Source organism: Copidosoma floridanum, unplaced genomic scaffold, assembly GCF_036245765.1.
Source record: "Copidosoma floridanum isolate Cflo_tuat_1 unplaced genomic scaffold, Cflo_Japanese_pri ptg000026l, whole genome shotgun sequence".
Lineage (NCBI taxonomy): Eukaryota > Metazoa > Arthropoda > Insecta > Hymenoptera > Encyrtidae > Copidosoma > Copidosoma floridanum.
This window is the reverse complement of record NW_028321903.1, coordinates 9,714,260-9,731,752: the sequence shown is the minus strand read 5'-3', so window position 1 is coordinate 9,731,752 and position 17,493 is coordinate 9,714,260. Positions and strand designations below refer to the sequence as shown.

The 17,493-nt window shown below is 31.1% G+C and overlaps 1 protein-coding gene across 6 annotated transcripts in view; it reads right to left on the bottom strand.

Moving 5' to 3' along the window:
* Rim2 (replication in mitochondria 2) overlaps positions 1-17,493 on the bottom strand; it is a 430,077-nt gene that overhangs the window by 304,849 nt on the left and 107,735 nt on the right. For all 6 annotated transcript variants that reach the window (XM_089595618.1, XM_089595619.1, XM_089595617.1 and 3 more), the window contains one exon: positions 7,999-8,184. In XM_089595618.1, coding sequence (XP_089451744.1) covers positions 7,999-8,184 — 186 coding nt within the window. The remainder of the gene's footprint in view (positions 1-7,998; positions 8,185-17,493) is intronic.

Sequence of the window (17,493 nt, the reverse complement as noted above, 5' to 3'; positions counted from 1 at the left end):
GACGGATACATCGTTATTTTACAGCTAAAAAGCTTTTTAGGACCCAATTTATCGTCGATTACTTATAATAATTAATTTTTTATAGCTATTTTAGCGTAACGGTTGGTAAGAAAGTACATTATCACATAAAAAACAAAAAAAATTAGCCCCCTTGAAACTATTAATCATAACGTAGAACAGAGAAATGGTTCATTTATTGCAGAAAAGCTTAGGATTACCCGATTTCTTATGGGGTAATGATAAACATCTATCTTTTATCGCTGTTTTAAGGCACAGCATAATTATAAATTATATTTAACTAACAGCACCCCGTCTTTAATGAGTCTTGGGCGAAGCCAAGATTAAATGGAACACCGCAGTGTGTTGACACATAATGTGAAACGTTTTCAGTTAAAAATTTCACATCTAATCTTAACACCACTCGGAAAAAAAACTTCTTATTACAAACATTTTTTTCTGGAATCCACGCAGTTTATTTGCTCAAATAATAAGCTGTACAAAGAAAAAATGTAACGATGCTGAAAAGTACCGTGCGTTCCTTATGCTATACAATAATTGTTGGCCCCAAAGACTCATTGATTAACACTTTCACACGTTATAATAAATAAAAAGGGCTAATTGTTAAAACTGTAAACATTTAAGACTCAAAAAAATTGTTAAAATTGTTTTTTCTTATCTCATAACATTTTGACAATGGCAACACAGTTATAGAGCCTAATTTTTTTTATTTTTTATCACCACAATAAATACAAATTCATATTACTCTACCTATTTGACAATCTGGAAGATTTAAATATTTACTGTCATGGTTATAATGGAAAGCTGATCTCTCACTTAATAGATTACTTAATTGTCGATTTTGACACTACTGTTTTATTCTCCAAAAATGTTCTGCATTAGTTTCTTGATGCCTAAAATCGTATACATTCGAAGCATTTAAAGTTTTTTTTTTTTAATTGCCTTCTTGTAACTACAAACAAGAATAAAACTTTTGTAAACCCTAAAGGTTGTTTTTTCTCAACTTTGTTAAGTTGTTATATGTATAAAGACCGCACCGTAGTGAAATACACTGCTGATCCAAGAATATCTCGTCTTCAGTTCATTCTCTGGATAACTAACTGTTCACCGTTGGTCGGGGAAGTGGGCCTGAAGAATAAATCCTCTATGGGTATGCCGTTGGAACAAACCACCGAGGGGGAGGTCAATGGACTTTCTAGTTAATGTTGCTGCTCGAACTTCTCAGGGTTGTTTTTCTTAACTTGCTCTTGGAACAAAATCTGCTCTGGTAGCACAAGGTTGGTTGGAAGAATGACCACAAAAGCCTCAATTATTAGAGCAGATTGTGCTCTGGCTAGACGTCTCCTGGTATTAAGAACGACTGGTATTGAGAGTGCCGAAGACGTTGGCATTAAGAAAGACTTTTACTTGTATAACTTGTAAATTTTGGTGGTTTGGGATTGAATTCCACGTAAGTTTCTTCTCTAGTGGATATAGTGCTTTCGTTAGCCAGGATACTCCGCCTCCAAACGTCTATGGTTTTCGATAATTTGCTCGAGAATATCGTAACCGGACCCATTCACTTCTATTGCAGGTAGCTTCGATTTAACTTCCACGCCACCTAGCAGAACCTACCACCAAAAAAAAAGCTAGCGTTTTTTGTAAAACTTGGAGCTTACTTATTGCTTTTGTTATTAATTTCCCCAAGATAAAAACTATACTTAAACCATCTAAGAAGTGTCTCAAATCGGTATACAAAATTTTTAGCCAGATCAGTTAAGTAGTGTTTGTGATAAGCAATTACACTGGTTTTTGCGTCTTTACATGTACATTAGTAAGAAGAGCGAAAATAATGAAAATAAGCTCAGTTAGACTTATCAATCCTAACGAACAGCAGGGATACAGTTCTTTTACAGCAGAGAAGCTTGTAATTACCCGATTTGTTGTCAATTATTTATAATAGTGTATTGTTGATCGCTATCGTAACGCAACGGATAGTAATAAATAATCTTATGACATAATAAACGAATAAATTGAGCTAAGTTGAAACTAATAATTATAACGTATGACAGAGATTATTTTGTTTTACTTAGATGGAACCATTATGGTACGACGATAAATATGTCATACAGTTTTATGTAACTGTAGGTGGAAAATAAACTTTTTCTTACGCACTTTTTGACTATAAAAGTTTTATTTTTTGTAGATCGCTCTTTACAGTGCAGCGGCTTGGTTAAGCAGGTAGCTTTAACTTTATCAATGCACCTTACTATATTTTGGTATGTTCGTTACTACTATTTTTTTGATGGTATGTTAAGTCTTTTGGGTGCTTGTCTTCTGTTCTAGATAGATGTATTTGTAAATCTATAGATATATTGACGCCCTGGACGAAAATTATGCCCTAATTGGCCCTGGACGAAAACTATACCCTTTTGACGTCCCAGGCGAAGACTATACCCTTTTTTTCTAGTCCGGACGAAAACTATGTCCTTTTTTGGTCCCAGGCGAAGACTATACCCTTTTTTTGAGTCAGGACGAAGGCTATGCCCTTTTTTTGCGCCCAAACGAAGACTATGCTTTTTTTTCGCGCCCGGACAAAGATTATGTCCTTTTTTCTAGTCCAGACGAAAACTACGCCATTTTTTTCTGAGTCTGGGCTAAAAATATGTCTTTCTCTCACGTCCAAACGAAAAATAAATTAAAAAACACCCCAATATTATTTACTAACCCCTTTACTAGCTACTAGTACGCTGGAAGAAGCTCACGAAAACGAAGCTTTTGAAAACGATTTAACATTTTCAGATTTTTTGATACTTGTGTATGTATTTATTTATATCGATATAAGTTTTATCTTCACATCGAGATTCACGTATATGTGAATCTACAGACGCCTTTGTAAAAAAACAACATGTAATCATTATTATTAGCAGGTTTAACGGCCTAAGTATTTGAAAAAAAGGGGTTTTTGAGCTTTTTTTTAAAAAGATTCCATAAATTGTATATAACAATAACTGTAATTAATTGAAATTTGCTAACTTATTCATGCGTTAAAAAGAACTTTGTAACTTAAATATGCATGTCTTACAAATATTATTAATAAAAAATCTATTTACTTTTTTCTCAATTTTCTTACGATTACTATATTCTATTATATCACGAATTGTACAAATTTTATTAATTTTTCAACTTCAAGTTACAATAATTATATTAGTTACTTATTATTATTAATAAAAATGTAGAAAAAATAATAAACTTGGAAATAAAACGTAAAAGTGTCTTTCATATTCATTAATTGCAAATTACCATGCTTATACAAACATTCCTGAGTTTGTACTATTATTTAATAATGGTGTATTATTATTGACAAATATTTATAGAAATGTAAACAACAACTACTAAATAAGTATATATGGCTATATATCTAATTAAAAACACAAATGTAAGGTGAGATTAAATGAATTGTACTTCATCCGGGCTCCAGAAAAGGTCAATATCTTCGTCCAGACTCGGAAAAAATTAAATAGTCATCACACCGACTAGAAAAAAAGGGCACAGTTTTCGTCTGGACTCGAGAAAAGGGCACAGTTTTCCTCCGAGCGCAAAAAGGGCATAGTCTTCGTCCGAACTCCGGAAAAGGGCATAGTCTTCGTCCGGGACTCCAAAAGGGCATAGTTTTCGTCTAGAACATATGAAAGGGCATAATTTTCGTCCGGACTCTAGAAACGGGCACAGTCTTCGTCTGGGATCCTAAAAGGGCATAGTTTTCGTCTGGAACAGACAAAAGGGCATAGTTTTCGTCCAGACTGCGGAAAAAGGTATAGTCTTCGTCCAGGATTCGAAGCAGGGCATAGTCTTCGCCCGGGGCGTCAATATATATACCTCGATTTGTGCCAGAATCATTTGTTGCAAGCTGAGTTCACTCTCTCTCTGTAAGGCGGCCACTAGTGCTTTGCTTGTAATGTTTGGAAATAAAGGAAAGTAACTGTGTAATCGTATAGTGCTCCTCTGATGTATATAGATTTTTTTATATTATAATGTATTTACTACTTATGAGGTATTTACACTAACGTATAAAAATACAGTTGTACGTGAGCCTTCATAATGTATCGCTGAATGCGCAATCACATATATACATCATAGCGGCATTTCAATGATGGTCGCACTTGTTTCCTCATTTTTCATTTTTCTTTCATTGTATGGTGCACTAAAAACGGTGTCGAAGAACTGTCAGTAACTATATTCATAATTCACGTGGCAAAGCATTTTAGTTCAGTGTATTTACATTATTTCACTATTTGAAGTAGTACCCCATCGTATATAAAGTGACTTACAAGATTTCCATCTCGTCGTGTAAACTAAGATTGCGATTCTAATCTTAATTACTTTGTAGATTAAATAATGACTTAGTAAAAATTATTTCTGGAAAATCGCTGTAATTGCTAATAGTTTAACTTATTGTATGCAAGAACTTCATTTAAGGGTAGGCAAATGATTTTTTGAACTATTATAAGGTATCCTATATTAATAATACTTATTTCAAGTGTTGAATTCTCTTCGAGAAATGTCAATAATTCCTAGGGTAAAATCGAGGCACTTATTAAGTAGCGTAAAACACTAATTAACAAACACTTTTAAATATAACGTTCAATAAATTTAAGTAAGCTCTAACGATGACAGCTGATTCGGAATTACGCTAGAAGCACATAGAACTCTTGGTTGAAAACAATGTGGTGCTCTAACGTACTGAGAATTTTCCTCCTTATTTACGGTCATATTTGCTATTTTGTGGGGCTACCAAACAATATAAAAATATATCAAGATATAAGAAGTCTACCTTATTGCCTCAGAGCTTAGTAAAGTAGTTATAAAGAGTTAAACAGGTTAATGGGAGGATTTGTTGTCCACCTCATGAATATCTATATAATATAAAAAGATATTGATGTGTTATAATGAGTTAATATACTTATAGTTTTGTTATTATTAATATTATTATTATTGTTACAATTATTATTGTTACAATTATTATTATTCTTATAATAACTATTATTATTAGCTTTAAATACGACCAATACTATACAAGCCAATTTTGATACATCTGAATCATTGTATCAAGAGGTGCATATACATGCATAGATGGCGGACTTTACAATACAAGCACTCTATATGCTCCATACATGCCCTTTTCTCAATATCCACTATACTCAAAACTTATAATACTAAACCACATAGTTTCTTTTTTAAGAAACCTCTTCATAGAATAATTCAGATGTATACTAGTCGTCGTATTAATTTCTAATTTACCGACAAGAATTAGAGTCACATAACTACTATCGTCGTCGTCGTTGTCGTTGTCGTGGTCGTCGTCGATTTCACTGGTGGTGAAAGTGGCTGTTTAGTTCACTGCCCAAAAAAACTACGACTCAATCTCATGTTTTTCAGTAAAGAATAAATTAGTTATTTAATACGTAAATTTTCCTACAGAATGAGCCCAGGAATACAGGAAAAAATTCTTTGTTTGAATCAAAAGTTAACTTTATCTGTTTATTTAAAAATTTATGATTAGTTACCAATTTTTTTTATGAATTTTTGCTTGTGTCTCTGCTTCTATTACTTGTAGAGTAATTTTACGATCACCAATTTTTTTGTTATCAAATTTTCTACTATATAAGTATCTTTGTAAATTTATTATTGATCACAATGCCACACTAATGGTAACAAAGGGTAAAAAAGTTTTTAAACCAATAAACTTTTGATCGGCATAGAAAAAAGAACTACCATGTCAATTGGAAAGTAACCATAAGAAAACATAGATATAACGTTTCACTATAAAGAGCTATTTTAAAAATTAGACAACAGTTATTAGTTTTTGTTAATTAATTTTTAAAGTAATACTTTGAAATGTTATTTTAAACGTACTCGTTGATTTACAAAAATAATTATGCTGTAGTGTTGACACAATCACAATTTATGTTTTTATTTTTTTCTGACCTCGTAGGACATAAGCGAACACCAAACAAAATTTATTACTATACTCGAACCTAACACATACTCAAATTATTAATTCATTCTTAATAATGTGTTATTTTTTTTATAAAATGTTTCTATGAATTATCATTATTTATCACATGCATGATAAATGTATTTAAGCATTAATTTTTTTATTTCAATAACTTTTTTATCCTACACATTATGACTGTACGTAGCCTACGTCTAAAAAAAGCGAATGGAACTACGTTACAACCAGGGGTCTATAGACCCCTCACGCCTGGTTATTGTTGTTGTCGATGTTACTATTATTATTTTTATTATTAATGTTGTTGTTATTTTTATTATTTTCATTATTAATGTTGTTATTTTTATTATTTTCATTATTAATGTTGTTATAATTACTATTATTATTCTCATTATTATTGTTGTTGTTACTATTATTATTGTTATTGTTATTATTATTACTATTATTATCATTATCAGTATCATTATCATTATTATTATTATTCAAATAAAACGTCCAATGACAGTTGGTAAATAATTAAAAACAACGTCCAATGGTGGTACTGTCAAATTTTGAATTTATTAAAAAACAAAACGACGTTTCGGCCGTTTGGACAACGTCCCGGCCCTCATCAGGTACAAAAATCTATGAGTAATAAAATTCTTTGCAATACAAATTTAAGTAAAATATAATAAACGCAAATTAAGTTACATGTATAACATACCTCTGACTCTTACGAAAGGGATGTAAAATCGTAATGTAGTCAGAGTTTCAAGCTAAGTTGCTTTTATACCCTGCACATACACAAATGACATAGTACACGCACGTAATACAATCGAATAAGAATCGCAAGCAGTTCCTTGAGACGCACATAAACAGTTCATGTTTTCTTAATACTATGAATGAAAGGGGTCCTCGAATCATGTATATAAAGTTAGTCACCTTTCTTAATTGACATAACGAGAGACCTATAACAATCTTTTAATTTTTCTGTATCTTGTTGTCTGTTAATATTATTATTAAAGTAATGTATATTTAGCATTTCGGAAAAAAGGCGCTTTTTGTAATTTTGTTCTATGTCTAAAATTTTAATATTATCAAAATTAAAATTATGTGTGAATTCAATGCTGTGTTGTGATAGTACAGATGTATTCTTTTTTTTTTCTCGATGTCTCTTTTGTGTTCTGTCATTCTTAACTTTACAGCTCTCGATGTTTGACCAACATAACAGCGGTTGCAATTCGCACATGGTATGTGGTAAACAACATTTTTTTTATCGAGTGGCTCAGTTACATCTTTTCCAAGTGAAAAGATCGATTTTAATTTATTGTTTAAACTGTATATAAGACCAATGTGAAGCTTCTTACAATAATATTTAATATGACTATGCAAGTGGGGAATATACGGTAATGATAAGATTAATTTATAATTATTTTTATTTCTGTTGCTATTGTCAATCGTATTCATGTTTTTCAAGGTATTTAATCTTTTATTCACAAATTTGTCAATAAATCTTTGAGGATAGTTGTTAGCTAATAAAAATTTATTAATCAATTTTAAATTATAATTATGAAATTGTGTGTCTGCTAATTTAATAGAAAAGTCTACAAGTGTGTAAATGATACCTATTTTATGTTGTATTGGATGGTGGGAAAGAAAATTCAAGTATCGGCCTGAGTGTGTGGGTTTTTGGTACCAATTAGTTAGTTGTTTTTTAATAAATTCAAAATTTGACAGTACCACCATTGGACGTTGTTTTTTATTATTATTATTATTATGACTATTACTATTATTATTAAAATACCTTAAGCAAAAAGGACTGAGTTACTACACTCTTACATTAAGTAGTTTTACACAATGACATAACATATGTTGTAAACTATAATTAATGCGTTAAAAGCTTAACATAATTTTATAATTTACTTGAATTGGAAAAAATTGTCATCACTTAGTCTTTTTCTAGTTTAAGGATTTACAATTAACTTTCGATTTTTGTTGTGCATACATACCTTCTCACCTCTCCAGTACACAATCGCCTACGTTGTTGTGGATTTGGAATACTTTTTTTCACTGTGTGACCAGAAACTACTTCTTTGGTTACAGCAGGTGGGTAAAAACCTGCAGAAGATGACTGCAATCGTGTCTTTACTACTTCTAAGGGGCAAGTCACAATCGCTGCAACTGTACCAGCAACCCTGTGAAAAGCATCAACGACAAATCATTACTAGTATAAGTAAATTCATAACATTTATTTTTATTTTACTTGTTGTTAAGTTATACAGTTATTTTTATTTTAAACTTGCAATTTCTTTTCATCATAATTTCATCCTACAATTTAACTTCAAAAATGTCTTTATATACTACGTTATCACTTAAGGAGTAGAAGGGTGTTCCCATAACTACCAAAATTTTGATAGAGGAAAGTTAGATCTTTGTCATGCAGTTCTTGCAGGGGATTTTAATTTTTACAGAAACAGGGATTTTTTGTTAAATTGTTTATCATAATTTTTTTTTAAAAAGATAACTTAAGTTTATTTTAAGCCAACTAGGTAAACGAGTATTTGGTTGCTCCTCAAATTTTTTTTTTTTTTTTTAACATAGTTAAAAACAGTTAGGTATGATCCTGGTTTGATAAGATGTGTATGTAAGTATATAGTTGTCATATTGTCTAATTATGCCTAAAAGATTATTTCAGGTTTGGCTTGAATTAGGTGCATGGAAAAAAATAGCACATAATACACATAAATGCATACAAAAACATTGTGGGTTTCAAATATGTATTGCATCAGGTGTGACGATATAAACGTAGTATGGACTGTTAGATTATACAGTTTGATACGCACAAGCGATGCGCGTAAAGCCCACATGCAAAATATATCGTGCATATTAACATTTATTTTAAATAAGAGTAATACATTATTTGCAAAGATAACACAGTGAAACATTTCACATATATTACACTATCACATAAGTATGTATAGTGCATACATATTTCTGAATAATCAAAATTAAGAATCCAATAATTTTATTTTAGCGCAAATAGTTGCAGTAAAAAACAAGTGTACTTATTACACCCAAGACATTGGAAATGATATAAAGATTTTAATTGCAATAACGTACTTCGCAGAAAGTATAAGAAACGAAAAAATCAGACCCATACGTCTGTTTTAAATGCATTAAATTAAAACTTTAAATTATTACAACTGTATATTACTATAACCATAAGATCGATTTAATTAACCTCACATTTTTTATAACATTAAAAAAGTAATTTGACATGATACCGAGTCTTGTGTGTCTAGTCATCAGTTCCTCTGGATCTTTTTCCACGTAGACAAGGATAAATCCGAAAAACGATATTAACTAACATAAGGATGTCATCGCTTAACCTGATGCAGTAGGCACTAGAGTGAGTATCAAAATATAGAGTTTTCACATTATTCACATAAAAATGAGTTTATTGGCTCTTTTGCTTTTTTTTTGTTTAAATGATTTTTGAGGAATACAAATGTTCTTTAATATTTAAACTGACATTTCTTCCTCAATATCAGGTAATAATCATTTCAACAGGTCGTATGGATTAATGACATTAAAAGTACCGTATTCAACATCACTATAACTTTGACTGTTGAAATCCTATAAGAACCATAGTCGAAATTGGTGTTTGATCGCAATGTTTGATAGTTAATATTTTTGATACAATTTGTGCAGCAATTTTTTTTAACTTCCTTTTTTTCCTTTTAAACTTCATTGTAACGATTTATGTACTGATAGACCAATAATTTGCATTATTTTAGCATAATAAAAGAACAACTGCTACTTGGATTTTAATTTTCCATATAATCTTACTTATACATAAAGCAAAGTCGCTAAAACCGTTGTAATCGCTAACTGCGAAAACTACTGAACCGATTTTGCTGAAATTTTGCACACTGATTCGTGACACTTCCTAGATGGTTTTAGTATAGTTTTTATCTTGAAAAATTTAATAACAATAGCAAATAAGCTTAAAGTTTTGCAAAAATATGCCAGCTTTTCACTTTAGTTCAGTAGGATCCGCCAGGTGGCGACGACATAAAATCGAGGCTACCTACAACAGAATTAAATAAGTGTGGTTATAATACGCTGGGGAGTCTCCAAATCTTCTGCAGGTGCCTACTGGCAGTTCATCGAGCTGCGTCGAGAATGTAGATGATCGACGTGCTCCTGAGAAACCCGGTTACCGATGACACTCTTCTCTGAAGGGCAAGTGACCCAGGTCTACTTCCACCCTAAATCTTAAGGATTGACAAGTGTGACCAACAAAAAATGATTCTACTCAACAAAGTCTCCGGAGGAATACCAGGAGACGAATCTAGCCAGAGCACAACCTGCTCCAACACATTAGAGTTATGTGTTCGTACCACCATCCCGCCTGGTACCGTCAGAAAATTTTTGGCTACAAATGTTAACCAGGGAAGACAGCCCTGAGGAGCACGAGCAGCCACAACAGCTCCCTTTTCAGTGATCGTATCCCCAACGGCATACTAACTTTTTCCCGACTAACGATGAGCGGTTGGTTATCCGGGGAACGATTCCAAGACGAGATATTCTTTGGTCAGCGGCGTACCTCCCTCCATCACAGTCTCCATACATAGAGACTTCAAGGGTAAGAGTCAAGCTACCCACAGCCAGCTCTTTATCATCAGGAATAATAATAAGGAATAGCTGAAAGTTTCGCCACTGGCCCTTTTAAGGGCCATAATAAATATTCACGTTTCCTTTTTAACCATCAATCTCATCGGTTCTTTTAAGGACCACCTAAGTTTAAACTACCTTGCGAACAAATACACTACCATTTCCAGAAGCGATTTTTCGACTAAAGACTATATCAACTAAAGACGGCCACTATTAAACCAAGTCAGTCGTTCACTGGCAGTCATCACAAGCAGAGTTGTTTTTCGCAACGTGTGGAATCCCGCTGTCCAACAACCCTATATTACCCTCTCGACTCTAAGCATTCAACCAGGAATCACCGATCCTCTCCAAGGTCTGCGCTGGGCGAACCCAACAGCTATAAAGAGCATAAGGTAATTTTATGACATAAGGAACGCACTGTACTGTTTAGCATAATTACATTTTTTTAATGTTTACAGTTTATTATTTGACCAAATAAACTGTATAGATTCCAAACAAATATGTTTTTAATAAGAAGATTTTTTTTCGGATAAGTGCCAGGAGTATATGTAAAACTTTTAACTGAAAACATTTCACATAACATGTCAACACACTACGGTGTTCCTATAGTAAGTCTCGGGCGAAGCCGAGAGAGGGGCCGCTAGTTTATAATAAAGATACTTATTTTTTTAAACAAAAATTTTAATTTTTTTTATTTAACACTTTGACAACCCTGTAGATAGTAAAATTTCAACTTTTTTCCTGAAGTAAATACACAGTTTTTAATTTTCCTTACCCTCAGAACAAAAATCACCAATCAGAGTTAAATATCCGGCTAGACAAAGCGATTATAGTTCTTGCGGCTTATTACTTAAGTTAATTTTACCATAGTTAAAATTTCTTAATATTGTTTCGACATATGATTTCTATATTTGTTAACCTTCTAGAACCTTAGCAATTATATAACAGTGATGCCGTCACACAAGTTATGCGTTACGTCGATGGTTAAACTTTCAGTAATATAGAATCCATCCAGTTTAACGAAAACGTAGGATTCTTTGACAATAATACTTGCTAAACTACCTTTTATTTTTTTTGTGTCAAACATATTTGCTGTTCTTGTAAGTTTTTTGTCTACCGCATTTTTTGTAGCAATACAAAATCTACAATTAATGTTGTCACAAAAACTTTCAGGAAAACCACAAATACCATCAAGACCTAAGTTATCACCTAAGTTCAAGATACATTTTCAATACACTTTGTGGTTATCACTCAGTAGGCAAATATTAAATCAATTGTTTAATAAATCATTCAGATCTTTAATAACACTTGAAAAAACTGCTTTCGTCCCACGTTGTTTTAAATATTTTGAATAGTAGACACCACTGATAAAGACTTTGTTTATCATAGCTATCAGTTCAGGTGACACAGTAGCTATAGAAGCATTCAATTTTTGTTACCCAGCGTGCATTTTGAGTTTCAAACTCGCTAAAAAATAAAAACAATGGAAAGACGTATTTATTTAAGTCCTAGTATTTTTTTTTTTATTAATCAACTTAAATTACGTATAAAATGATCGATAAAATTAGACCAAAAGATCTTTTGTGTGATTCATCATTTAAAAAAACTCCTAGATCTTCCAAAAACAGTTTAAAAAACCACTTTGACACATTTTTGTCACATACGTAGATGCTTCATTTAAAATCAAAGTCATACAGAATCTTCGATTATTTTATAATTTTCACCGATTTCTTCTACGTTGAGAAATATGAACAGCTACTTGTTTGATACTTCAAAACCTACGACTTTTCGTTATAAATTCATAAAAAAGATATTTGTGTGTTTTTTTACGATAAACTGTGCTCTAGCAGGCACAATATTAGTTGTCATCTAAGATAATTTATTCAGCATTTGTTGTTGAATAAACTTTATAAATTTTGATATAAATGGAAGATTGAATCAGTCTTATGTTTATTAACAGCCTTCTCAAGGATTAGTGCTATTAAAGATTTTTTTATAAAAATTAGGAAAACTTTATCACATATTTTGCACAAGTTTAATGATCATCTTACGCTTTGGCATGAAAGAAGAGTTCAGTTTCAGTCATAGTATGTACAATAGTCTGCAAATGAGAAAATTTATGAAAAAATTGAAAAATTTGTCTCATAAATTCAGTTTGTAACAAACATTAAATCAATTAAGTTAATTAAAGTGTAACTTTATAATAATATAGTAATTATTATTAACTTTATATATTTATAATATTATAATAATATAGTAATAGTGTAACTTTATAATAATAGTGTAACAGTAAAGTATCACCAGTCTACAATCCTTTAACATATGAGGAGATTTGTCTTGACTCACGAACAGGAGACAGTGCAGAAGACTTTGTGTTAAGCAAAATGAGTAAGTCTTCCATAAAAATGTTTATTGTATCAATTTTGTAAAAAATGTATGTGTTAAACTACCCCTGCCAAAATCATAAACTAAATTAGCCAGAATGATAACATTGAGCAGAACATCATAGCAAATTGTTGCTGATATCACGATCATACTATATTGGCGATATCGATAGTCGACACCCAATACAAACGCAAATTAACAAATAACTCAGGATGCCTTTTTTATGCTTTAAAAAATGTTTAAAAACTATTTAAAAAACACTAGTGCTAATCTCCAGGTAACCGAAAGGGCTACTCAACACTTTATAAATTAATAAAACAATAAATAACATGAGCACAAATATCCAGAGCGTTTTTTTTATTCCTAAAGTATCTAATAAGTGCTTAGAGTTATCCAGTCATTAGCCCTGATATTATTAATTAATAACTTAATAATCAGTAGAGTGGCCGATAAATGCCTTAAGTTACCTTTTGATTATCACTTTTTTAAAGAATTAATTCTTTATTCATTAATAAAATTACTAGAAAGCGCCTTAAGTAACCTTGCTTAGTTAGTACTTAAGTTATAAAATAATTGTTTAATAATCAACAAAGTGGTCAGAGAACGCCCCAACGTACCTTGTGATTTGCACTTATATTGTTACTGGCCACATTATTAATTACTAAGTCATTAATCAACAATACAAGTGCTAATAACTAGATAACCCACCGCACTTATTGGCTACCTAATGAATTATAAAAAAGAAATAGTAATATAAGACCTTATTACTAGGCAGCCTAAGTTATTCGAAGATTGGTGCTTATGTTATGTACTGGTTGTTTTATTAATGTATTTTTTGTCCAGAAAACGTCCTGGCCCCTAGCGCTTACGTTATTTATTGTTTTATTAATTTGTAAAGTGTTCAGTAAGCCCCCAGTTACCGGGAGATTGGCGTTAGTTTGATTAAATAACTATTTAACAATTAATAGAGTGGCAAAAAGGCACCCTAAGTTACCTGTTGATTTGCGTTTATATTATTGAGTAATGCTATATTAACCGTAACTTAAGATTCTTTAATTACAAAACACAGTGAAAATGCATATGTAACGGTTCATGTCATTACAGAGTTTGTGGTTGCCGGACTATGAAGTTAAATGGTTTGGTGTGAATTGGGTTATGTAGTTAACGGCTCTTGGATGACAGGACTATGAATTTAAATAATCTAGAGTTACCAGGTTATTGCATTAACGAGCATTATTGCATTGAGGTGCATTTATCATTTTTCCGGGGGTCTGGAACCACTTTTGAATTTCATCCCAATATAATTCTGTGGCATTAAGTCTAATGGGAAAAATCATACTATTATTTTTTGTGAAATAAATGTCTGAGTCCAATGTTTAAAATTGATTTCTTTGATGAGGTATGTAAATGCACCAAATTTAAATGCAATAATACTTTTTAAGAACACAACATTTAACGAACTAATTGCAGCTCCTCCTAATTTGTAGTTCTAAAGCTAAAAGTCATATTTTTTTTATAAAATTCTTAATTTTCAATCATTTTATTTCTTCATGCATTTTTTTTTTTTTTTTTTTTTTTTAATATTTAAGCAAATCACACAAAAACAAGACGAATGTCAAGATATTGATATAAAGTTAATAAAAATTTATTCCGTGTAGTATCAACGTGAGGATAAAAACATTTTAAAATTCTTGGTAAACATAAGAAATTTTTTGATGAAAAGAACGATTACTTCGATAAATCAATAATAAATAGCTAATGAATTTGCTGAGACATCTATAACAATATTCATACATAAATGTATACGTACATATTTTGTTCTACAAGAGAGTACTCAATACTGTAAGAGAAGTATTTTGATAAAAAATTACAAACACAATATTTTCCATGATAAAAAAACCGTGACAACGACAATTTTTTTTTTTACTTTAACTAATTTAAGTAGAAAATGTACGTTAAACGTTTAAACAAAATTTGTCGAATTAAACGAAAATTTTACACTGTAAATAATGATAGTTGTATAACAAAAGATTTTTTTGAACAAAAATAAAAAAAAATTTACACCTTGCTAAGAGTTTGATTTATACTTTCTTTTTAACTGTTATTTTTTTTTTTTTTTTTTTCAAACGCTTTAAGGATGACTCTTATAAGAGCCTTAAAATTTTATCATTAAGAAAAAGAAAAAGAAACTTTTTTTTACAAGTCTTAACATGAGATATTGTTAACAATTTGATATCTGAAGTTGTTTTAATGCATTTATGAAGATAAGAGCTACTGAGACCATACTAAATATTCCTATCAAGACAAACAGCGTGTTTATAATTAAAACTGTTAGACATACTGTAGCTCGGACTCAAGGACACAATATGGATAATTTTGTTCGGAATCTCAATGTCAGTTTAATTTTTCACCTTATATTTTATATTATTACTTCCAATACTGTACACTATTAATATTATTACAACTATGATTCTTATTAATATTAGTGGATAAAGCTCTCATGTTATTTAAGTTTTTATCTAGTTTACAAATACTATTTTTGTATATTTTTTGGCATTTTCATTCGTTAAAGCATAAAATTAATTCAAAATATGGGACTGTATATTACAATTAGACAGAGAACTAGACAGATTATTAATTTGCATAAGTAAAAAGTTAATGTAAATATTTATATCCTGAATTTTTAAATTAAGAATTTTCTCAGATAACGTGTCTATAGTATATTTTAATTTGCCAGTGCAAAACTCACCTACATACAAGACTCATATGTACACGTTACAATAGCAAACCTGTTATATCAATTTAACTAAGTATTCTTTTAATAGAAAATAAATCCTAATTCACTTTAAAAAGTTCACTCACCGTCGCAGTAAGTTTTGGAAATAATATTATAATATAAAGAGCGCTGTATCACCACCCGGTATCCATACAAAGGATAGGAGCCGGACGTACAGCACTGTAATATAAAAAATCCACGTACATGGCTTATATGGAGACGTCACAATTGAATAATTTGTGACCATCACTCCCTTCATGTATGTACTTTGCTGTAAAATTTTACGGCGTTAATTTTTTAGTCATTTCTATTGTACCGTTACTGTTAAACGATTTATTTTCTTTTTAATTTTGTACATATTTTCTAAATATTTTAACTAAGTGTGGTTTTTTATGTGTTATTTAGTGAATAAACTTAGCCTGATAAGGCTGGCAAACCTATGGCCACTGAAACTGTTTAAATTAGAGTAAAAGCATTGTTAACACGGAATTTTTAATTAATATGGTTTCGAAAGAGTTATATGAAATATCTAGAAAAGAGTATGAAAGAAATAAAACCATCGAGAAAAAATGATTATTTTTATCTGGCATGTCAATAGTTTGACTTTACAAAAATGTCTCACCCTTTTTATTGTAACCAAGTGACGACATATGTTATAAGAATGTTTTTATTACCAAACAATCAGATGTATGTGACAGTTTACCCTCTTTGAATTCAGTGCAAGCTAGTTTATAAGTAACTTTTCATGGTTGTAGACTGTAAGTTACATGATGTACGACATGGAGTAAAATGAGATATAGCATTCTCTAAATGTTTGTCATAAGTTTGATAGTCAACAATATTAGAATTACAGAAAGAAGACAGTAATATAAGTATGACAAGAGCATTTTCTATATACAATTCAACTGGCTAGCAGTAATGTCGGCGCGGGTCCATACAACTCGCTTGTTAGCAAAAGGAAAAAAATATATGCACACAATTGTTTGCATACTTCAATAATAAGTACTTTAAATCAGCTTATGCTATTAAATTCACAGTGAAATCTACTTACTCCGGACAATCTTCAAAATCTACTTGAACTTAACATTATTAAAAAACTGCAGTACTAATTTGTATTTTAATAATTTCCGCACAGCATAAATTTACATCTAATAGCAAACAGTTTATGATTAATCTCTATTCAACATTTTTGCATGCAAATGAATTGTATAACTCTTACCGTATAACCTTGAACACAGTGCATCACCCTTTACTTTAGATTCTTTTTAGTTTTCTTTCAGCATGGTATTAACAAATTATTACATGTATCCAGCACAAGTTTTTGACAAATTGAAAAACATCACATGACACGGTATGTACCTGAGTACGAAAAACAAAAATTAGTTCTAACCTTGGGCGTTTTTGAGGATCAGGTGTGCTCTTGGTAGAAAATCAAGGCATTTAGGCATCCAACTAGGGCTAGCACAAGGAGTCCCTCGGACCCTGCCTTGTAGGTCCATCGAGCCTGATGTTTGCCCTGGCGACATCCGCTCCCAGGTACAAAAACTCACATTCTTAGCCCTCTCAGCTATAACTATAGGCTCTCACTCTAAATCAGTATGAATACACACGATATATTTAGCATGTGTATACCACGCACAACGCCCACGCGTGTAACAGAATATAA